General features: G+C 47.5%; 1 protein-coding gene across 4 annotated transcripts in view; it reads right to left on the reverse strand.

The window, feature by feature from the left end:
- The window catches only part of FOXP1 (forkhead box P1), a 606,527-nt gene that overhangs the window by 3,920 nt on the left and 592,974 nt on the right, over positions 1-9,633 (reverse strand). For all 4 annotated transcript variants that reach the window (XM_007447659.1, XM_007447657.1, XM_007447660.1 and 1 more), the window contains 3 exons: positions 8,872-8,993; positions 6,962-7,031; positions 2,493-2,659 (listed from right to left, as the gene is read on the reverse strand). In XM_007447659.1, coding sequence (XP_007447721.1) covers positions 2,493-2,659; positions 6,962-7,031; positions 8,872-8,993 — 359 coding nt within the window. The remainder of the gene's footprint in view (positions 1-2,492; positions 2,660-6,961; positions 7,032-8,871; positions 8,994-9,633) is intronic.

Below are 9,633 nucleotides of genomic sequence, written 5' to 3' on the forward strand. Positions count from 1 at the left end.
ACCCCCCCCACCCCCACCCCCCATCCCAATGCCTTTCTCTCCGACTCCTGCTTCCGAAAGGGCTCCCAGTGAATAACTGCAAAACCCCACATTTCCTTTCTTACATCTGAGTAATTCCTTTGTTTAGCTACTCTGGGAACAGAAGAGTTTTTAAGGCAAGCTGACTGGTAAGTTTAAAGGCATTGTGTTCAGAGGGTGTGGGCACAGCATGGAGTATTTTGCTTTGTAGCTCCTTGAGCCCCTATCAGGATAAAAGTATAAGGCCCCAAAGCCATAATTATGTGACTACTTTGTAGCGTTTGTTTCAAGAGACAGACAAAAATGTTGCGGGGTTTGAGTGTCACAGAAAGGGTAAGAAGTTCTATTTCGACACTCGGTAGCAGCTGGGCTGCCTCATTAACCGAGGCCCTTAAGCCTTGCTGTAGAGTTTATGGCTGAGGCCCTTTAAGCCTTGCTGTAGAGTTTATGGCTGATTGATTCCCAGAGAACAGAACAGGTGAGAAACAAGTTGCATCACAGCAGGGTAATGCACGTTGGCCCAGAAAGAAAACTACGTCATTACAGAATTTGCTTCATGGAAATTTGAGATCAAAAAGAGTTAAGCATGTCTAACAAACAAACACCGAGAGTAGGCACCGGGCATATGGGCTGATGACCAACAATTATTTTTAGCAAAATCCTTTATTTTAGTGTAAACCTGTGAGATTTGAGCAATAAAACAGTATGCTTTGGGGCACCTTTATGCAGGGTTTCTTAAAAACAAACCACACACACGGCACACCAGTACAACCTTCATTGCGTTAAAAATTAGGCTGACTGCTCGCTGTAAAGCAAGGTTTCTGGTAATACTTGGGGTTAACTCAAAAGTCTGAAATAGCCACTCTACCTTGTACAGCAAAATTAGCCTCACTCTAAACTGCTGTGAGAGGTTTTTACCCAAATACCTTTTTAAATTTTCTTCTCTCTTTTTTCAGCGATCCTTTTTACTATAAATAATAGGAACACACATCAAGTGAACGTCAGCGGTCTGTGGACAGGATGACAGACAAACAGACGAACAGTCTCTCTCCCACTCAGTAACTTCAGATGCTTTTGCTCCAGTAAGTATTCCTTTAAGCAGCGCACACGCCAATTTACGTGTGCTCTGAACTTCCTTAATAGCTTAGTAAAATACTCCTGTCCCGTGACAACGATTTCGAGATGAATACGGCTGTGCTAATCAAGTCAGAAAGACCAGGTTGCTTGACGAAGGGAGATCGATGGCAGTGGCGGCGTGAGCGAGAAACACGTTCTCAAAATGCTGTGGAGTAAATGCTGAGACTGTTGATATAAATTTAAAACGATTATTTTCATCTTTAAAGGTCCTTTTCAAAGCACTTTGGGCATGCAGCTCAAATGCTAAAGAATCAAATTTCAGATTCCTCCAAACCCACCAATTTACCCATGCAGGCAGACCGCATTCTGCCTTGGTTGGCAGGTGCCACACAGGTCATGCTCTTGCTAACTGCCACAGGTCATATTTTCCATTCTGATCACTCAGATGCTCTTAAAATAAGACGTTGGTCAGGAATTCAGAGGCACTGTGTAGACAAGGGGTTCGTTTCTAGGAGCTGAACACTGAATAGGTTTATCCCTTTAAAGCGGGCAGCGGGTTTCGCAGAGACTCGCTCAAAGCCAGAGGCTGTCATTCGACAGCATCCCCCGCCAATCCTCTCTGGGGAAATGTGCTTTCTTTGCTCTTCTAAAACTTTTCCTGGGAGACGGGGAGTCGTTACCGTCACCCCCGCCTGCCTCCCATCACCCAGCCAAAAGGGGCACCACGCACGGCCCTGCCCGTGGTGTGCCTGGTCCTGACGCCACGCACACGCAGCCAGGGATAGCCCTCGTGCCTCACTCCGTACGCTCCTGGGCGTGCTCATTATACTGCCTACTGCCGTCTGCTGCTATAATGCTGCTGTTAATTTTCCTTTCGATATTTTAAGAGCAATCTAGAAACCATGCCGCCTTTTGTTCGTGCCATCGTCAGTGCTTGGTAATGGCGCTTCGGCGTGGCGTCCGCGCTTCCGCGTACCACGTAACCAAGTAAACGAGCATCCTTTGCCTCCCCGCTAGCTTCAGCCCGCCCGCACGGTGAAGAGACAGCGAAGAACTCTGCCACCGGGATGCGTTCTACTGCTATAGGAGGAAAAGGTAACGTGGCTACGAGAAGGGCCTGAGCCGGGCAAGCGAAGGCCAAAAGCACAGGTGTCCCCCATTTTATGGCCTTGGGCACTCGTGGGGCCGCATGAAGCCTACTGCTTCATGCGGGAACGTCAGTAACCGGTCCTCCTAGGTGCGAACCGAGCTAAAGGTTTCCGGACGCACCCACTCCTATCTGGGTTCTAGGAAATCAGAAGTTACAGAAGCCGCCAGGGGAGAAGGGGCCGGTGTGCACCTAGAACAGGGGGACCGGGACGTGACGGCAAAGGCGTTCCGGGGTGGCGGGTACTCACACGGCTTGCATAGGGGATCTGCCCGGGCTGCTGTCGCTCTCGTTGCTGTTGGTGTGCTCCATCGCCCCGTTCAGCTCTTCCCGTATGGCGCTGGCTAGGTTGCCCAGAGTGGGGTTTCCCATGGAAGCGGTAGTGTATAGAGGTATACTGTTCTCAGCCATCGAAGCCTGCCATCAACCGAGAGAAGATTTATGAAGACAAGGGTGTACACAGACGGGGAAGCTATCAATTATGGGTGGATTCAGTGATCTTCGGTTTCACGTCATTCTGGCACGGGTTGGAAAAGACAAGTTTCTAATAGGCGTAGAAGGATTGGTGCTTTACAAGTCAGGCTGCTGACACACGGCCCAGGCTGGGTCTCAGAGAGCTAGCTGGAGGGACCAAAGCGCCCGTGGCGAGGGAGGGCTCAAGTCAGCCCTGCTGGGTAGAGGCACCTGGGTGTAGACAAGGCTAGCTACCAGTAACGAGGTTTCTGTCTGATGCCTTTTCTCAAGAGGAACGGAACATTTCTAGATCACAGGGACATACGATGGAATTTTCATTTCTTTATCCACTTCGATGACTCCAGGATTGGATATTATTAAAGATCTGAGCAGATTACTCGGGCCACAGAGCCCAACCTTAGGAGAACTTCCATAACCATTTGTCTTAGAGCCTACAGAAAAGGAAGAGATTATACAAGTGGAATCCGTTTTTATCTCCCCGCCCCCATCCTTTCCATTGGAGTGAATTATTTCTGAATCTTTCTTTTTAGTGTAGTTTTGAGATAACTGCTTGAACGGTAACATTTGGGTCGTGATCCTGACCCAGTGACTTTTCGTTTTATTGAAAGAGGACAGACGTTCAAAACCTGGCGGCTGTAACGAGACGCAGATTTATCAAAACGGTCCTCTCGCAGACTACACTATGCCTGCCTTTCCATCCTAATGCGGAAAAAAGTGCAATCACAAGACAATCTGGCGTGGTGACTCCAACTGGCCAGTCATACACGAGTCCAAACTAGTCTAGAAATCCTGGCTCTGGTGAGACAGTAAGAGCCAAAAGCCAAGAGAGGACGCGTACAAAGCTGGGCTGCAGAGAATCCGCCCACTAAGACAATCGCAGTCTCACTCGCTGCACGAACTCCAAAGCCAGAAACGCCTTAGCCATCCAAGCCCCGCGATGGGTGCCCCATCCACACCTACCGCAGCCTCGGCTAAGGGGCTCCTTCAAAGGCAGGCCCTCCGCAAGCCCACGGCTTTTCCTTCCCGCCACTTCTGAATTTATATAACAACTGCCTTCTTTTAAAAAAAAAAAATGGGAAAAAAAAATCCTGTTTTCATTTCCAAATGTGGTGAACTCATTTTGATGAACAGCACATCTGAACATTCCTCACTCTCCTACAGTTTGTCAAATAATTTGCATCAAGTACTTTTTTCAACAGATCTCTTGTGACTGCAAGAAAGCACTTTTTTCTTTTTTGGCAGAGCGAAAAGACAGACCCGCTGCCCGATTTTTTTCACCCCCGCCACAAGGTGCAGCTGGACAAGCATCTTGACTGCCTTTGTTTGAGACAACACAGTGGTCCTGCCTCTCCCCGACATGGAACTTCTGCTGGGACCACCATGTGCGTCTCTTTTTCCTGGAAATACCACAAAGCCATTTCACTGCTACAGTCAGAATGTGGCGCAAGCGGGGCCCTCTCGAGCTTGGTGCAGCTTCTCAAGTTAGTTGAGAAGTAAAAACAAAAGGGAAATGTCTCTAAGGATGTAGTCTTGTCGCCTTTAAAAAAAATGATCAAGTGGGCTGCGAAGAGAAACCTGGTGGCTCCTTCACGGGAGAGCCTCTTGGACGTTCTCTGAGCGACGGAGCAAAGCAGCCCACCCGAGCTTCGAAAAATGTTCACCAACAGGCTTCGGTCTAACCTAATGGTTCTTTCTTTTTTGGTCGTTGATGTCTATTTAGGAGAGGGGGCCGGGGCGGGGGCGGGGGGAGGCTTACAATTTTTATAACGGACCTAATTTTATAAGTGGTCCTATGCCCACAGTATGTGGGTTTCGTACCACACTGGCCCCTCTGCCCGCCCCCCCCAAAAAAAACCACGAAGGTCCTTAAGTCAAGGTGCAGAAGTCCCTAAGTCCTGTCCCTCTTGGAATGTTTGTTAACCGCTCTGAGACGCCCGGGGGAAAGGCAGTCTATAAATACGAAGCTTTACGGTTACCCTTAGTTACTTCACTTTTTCAGAGCATACTGCAATCTGTCCCGAGTCCAATGTTTTATTTCTGTAGTGGATTCGGCTGTCCTATTTTATATATTGTATATCACGCGTTATGTTGCTCTAGTAATCTTTTGAAGATGTTGTTCCACTATTATTTTTACTTGCCTTGAAAAATGCAAGTGGGCGGGAAGGGAAGGCCTGCTGGTAGACTCTTTATTTAATTTGCACAGCAGAAAGTTGTCCTAGGGGACTGTCTACTGACCCGGGACCCAGACTCCTAGAGGAGAGGAAAAAGATCCATTCCTCAAATCATGACTTGAGATGCATGTGTTCACCTCACTGCAGGACGGACACCAAGTGTTCTTGGAAAACGGCAGGAGAGTTTGGGGGCTATCGCTGAAAATAAGACAGGGTGCACAGGAGGCCAGAAGCAAATGTTTTAGAGGTGAAACACGAACAGTTCTGTAATGATAAAGCATCCTAACTGAAATTCGTCACAGAGTCAAGACAATCCAGAGGATGGAGGATCACCGTTGCTGGTGGGTGGTTGTTGGGTTTTTCTGGCCTTGCCGCCTCATGAATGTAAAATGTGCCTGTGATCTTAATACGATTCCAGATAGAGCGGCCTTTAAATTCAGACTTTACAACACTCCATGGAAAAGAGTTAGTTACTAATGAACGGTATTTACAGTGGCGGCACCTAAGCGTGCTTTTCATTTGCTTTTCGAAAGTTACTCTGTGAACTGCAAGTAATTAAAAGAAACTGTCAGAAAGCAGTTCCTCCTATTAAATTTGGTTCAGGCTAAAACACACACACACACACACACACACACACACACACACACACACACACACACGCGCGCGAAAGCTAAGGTCAGTGACTTTGCCTCTGAACTGAAACTGCGTAAGAGGTGTGTATCATCCATCCTCCGGAGCCTTGAGCTCCTGCTGAGTGAACTGGGAAAACGATTCTCCAGGGCGCAGGGGAGGTGCTCAGCAAACCGTTGTTAAAAAGGAATAGCCAGGGCTCTCCTCATCGCCTCTCCACTGCACTCTGTTCCCCTTAACGCTGAGCGTCTCCACCGAGTTTGCATCATTAGCGTCCCTTAAGGAGCCTTTCTTTACACTTCTCCTCTCATTTGCGCCCTTCCCTCACAGAATTTTAATATCTGTTTGTGCGTCACGGCCCTTTGCAGGAGCCCATGACATTGTCCTATTTAAGTATCAAGAACGCATGCTGCAAAGGTCTGTCACGGGCTAGGATCACATACGTCAGATCTACCTGTGTGTGTAGACTGGTTGTCGGTTAAGTTACCGAGATCCCTCTGGACTGCCGTCTAGAACAATCTAGGTGGGTCAAACTCCAACAGGACCACGGACGGGCCAAAGGACCCTGCCTACCTACGAACTCTGGAGTGGGGGTACCCAGGAATACCTTAAGGAAGTGTACTACGGTCTTCTCTTCGACCTGGGAGATGACTTTAACTGTTGGGTAACGGAGAAGTATGCGATAATTCAAAGGCTTGATGGATGTCAGGGCTGCCCCGGTAACTCACGTTTGGGTGGTAACCTCCCTCCTGCTCAATCCCCGTGGCTTCGTCCCCTGGCAACGCCGGTTACGAAAGCAGGGCTTGGTTTGTCAGTACGAAACAAACGTTCTGCGAGCTTATTACGCAACCTTGAGCAATCCGCTGGAAACCTAGAGTTTCTCCTTCAACAACACCTCTATCGCTTGAACAAAAACAGTTTACTGTTACCAAGCGAACCGAACCCGCCCCCCGGCCCCGCTCTCCCCAGTGAAAAGAGGCCAAACTAGACTTTAAAAGAAAAAGGAGCAGAAGTTAAGGAAAAAAAAAAAAAAAAAAAAAAAAAAAAACCCTGCTCTAAACCCGTGAACAATAGAAGGTCATGTGACACAGTGGCCTATCATCCAGCACATTAATAGCTGTGCTAGAGTAATTACACTTGTGGTATTTTTGCCTCAAGTGAAATTCTGAAATAAGAGGATGGAAATTATGATACTGCTGATAAATATTAATAAGTGAACTTTTAATTTTTTTGCCACAATATTCAAAATGCTAAGCATCCTGCTAATGCTGAAGCAGCCCGACGTGTTTGCCTCCAGGGAGTACGATGCTTTGTGCACTTAAGAAAAAAGTTTAACGGAATTAAAATTTAATATCTAATTAGAGCGAGGCTAATATATTTTGAAATGAGTGCGGGAGCCATGTGCCTCCGCGGCACAGTCCGGACGGCCGTTAATCTTTCTTACCTGTAAAGCTGCATTGAGAGGTGTACAGTAGGCGTGGCTGGTCTGCATGTTTTTAATAAGGGAAGGGTTACTGCATAAGAGAAAGATAAAAAACTCAAAGTTAAACGCAATCAACCCCCGAGTGTTTTTCGAGAAGTCTCGTCTTAAGCTTGCCGCTATCTTTCCAAATCAATCAGAAATGTCCCCCAGCCAGAAGACCAAAGAAAAGGTGGGTTTCGCCCCCGGCGCTGGCTTTGTGGGGGCTGCTCTGTGTGAACCTCCCCGCCCCGGGGTGGGAGAGACTTTGCCAGTTCAAGCAAACTGGGGGTAAAATTTTGGAGTAAGTAATAATCGCCTCGGGCACTCCCTCCACGGATGAACTTTTGTCTGTCTCACAAAACAGCGACCTCCCTGTAAATGGGTAGTAACCGCCCGGACTCCAGCAGGAAGGCAGATGCTCTAGGGCCTCGGGCTGGGGAAGTCAGCAAGCGGACTGGCAGGGTTTCCTGGGAGCCAGCGGGAGGAATCTTTGCCTCTCAAGCGTCACCAGGATTTGAATTTTAGAACGAATGCTAGAGGAACGGCAGGGTAGCTCCGAGGAAAAGATCTTCAAGGCTCACTTATTGCCAAAAGAAGATGGAGAGAAGGCTACTCCAGGGGAGGGTCAGGCAGCCGAGGCTGGGGTTCCAGTCCTTCGGGCACAGCCGCAATTTGGGAGGGTACGAGAATAATTTGATGCTGTGTCCGTTACCGACCAAATGATGAAGACAAGATAGATGTTGTTTTAAGGACAGCTGTAGCCAGGAGGGATACAAATACTTAAAAAAAAAAAAAAAAAAATCATACAGGAGGCTACTGAGGGAAAGGGGTGGCTTCCGTGGGCGGGTGGGGGGGGGGGCGGGAAATTGTGTACGTTTCCCAGTGGTCCCTAAAGGAAGGAGATGCACGGGTCTCCATTTCTTTCCCATGCTTGGGGCCCTTTTGGCATTCATTTCACTATATTTATATCGTTATACTGAGTGAGCCAAGAAGAAGTGTTATCCCAGTAAATACACATTTTAACTCTAAAGAAGGAAGTTTCCTCTTCACTTGGAGGAATTAGGGGTCACGCAAAAGCATTGAGTTATAGGGTCCCCGTAAAGCTGCTGAATCAAAAGCCAACCGATATTTGCATTAAAGACGTCAAAAAAGCATTATTCAAGCACGGGTGTTCCAAAGAGAAACGAGAGAAATACATGTACAAATCACACGATTTAGTTCCGTTGCAGAAAGCCGTGGCACTGCTACGTGGTGAAATGCAAAACTATCATGGGATGAGTCAACCATGCAAAGCCAAAGCAACAGCAGAAACAAAAAACAAAAGCAAGTAAAGGCTCTTACTGTGCGACAAGCTCGTCAAAGTTTTCATCGGGGCAGTATTTGCGAGGACGGCCTCGTTGAATATGGCGGCCACGTTTAAACTCTTCATCATCAACTGTCCAAAAGGACCCAAACTCATCCTCTACTCTGATAAAGCACTTATGCAGTGAGAGGTTGGTGCGAATGGCACCCTGGGATAGGAGCAGCAGCAAAGGAGATGAGGTGGCAACAAAAGGAGGCGGGGTTGGGGGGGGGGGCAGAACAGACATCCAATACAGGGAACAGGAGAAAGAAAATAAAATGCAATAAGCATAAGCCAATGGTTTGTGAGGGTTAATATGCATTGCCGCCTAAAAGCTACTAGCATGTGATGCAACAAAGACCAGCAAGCAGGGCAGGGGGACTGGTGGGTATACGAAACAGGAGGGATGAAATGCTTTTTTGCTTCCCTTAACTGAGACAACGTGAAACCAGTTCTTTGGTCTAACACCATCTAGCAGCCAAAAGCCTCTACGCGACACTTGGTAGCGCAATCCAAGCTAGGCTAAGAAGTTCAAACGTGGCGGACGTACCCGCTGATCTTTTGTGGCCTTCGTTTTTGGAACTCTACTTCATCCACTGTCCACACTGCCCCTTTAACGTTTTCTACTCGCACAAAACACTTGTGAAGACTAAGATTATGACGCACTGCATTCTGCAGCAAGTATAAGAGAGAGAACATTGACATTTTCTATAAGAAAAGACTCCAAAACAACAGCAGTCAATTCAGCCTAACAGCCCACAGTTGTAAAACCGTCCCCTAGAACTGTAGCTCCCACCCGCCCCCCGCCCCATGGATGACCCTCCTGTGGTGAAGGGGGCCTCTTCCAAAATCACAACCCCAAATGATGACTGACTTGTGTTTTGGCACTTTAGTCTAGTCTCGGGTGAACAGTTAAGCGGAGGAAAGATTTTTTTTTTTTAATATGCCTATTAGCCCCCAAATAGGTTTCACGGCCAAAATATATAAAAGTAATGTTAATACGACTTCAAAATCAGAAAACAGGTCAAGGCATAAAACTGTCCCTTTTAAACCCACTTGTCTCTCCGACGAAAGGGGTAATTTATTTTAATTTTTTTAAACCATGAAAGATGATCATTCCTACTGTTACATACATTTTGCTTCTTTGTAATTCGTCAAAGTGTTGGCTTTAACACCTTCGACACATTTGCTCAGGTCTATTATGAAGAAACTGACATTGGATTTCTACCATCGAGAGTATCACCTCCTGTAGCTGATGGGCTCGGGGCAGGGGCGGCAGTGAGTGACATGACCCCCCGGCCCCCCCCCCCCC

This window comes from Lipotes vexillifer, unplaced genomic scaffold, assembly GCF_000442215.2.
Source record: "Lipotes vexillifer unplaced genomic scaffold, Lipotes_vexillifer_v1.1 scaffold1008, whole genome shotgun sequence".
In the NCBI taxonomy this organism is placed as follows: Eukaryota; Metazoa; Chordata; class Mammalia; order Artiodactyla; family Lipotidae; genus Lipotes; species Lipotes vexillifer.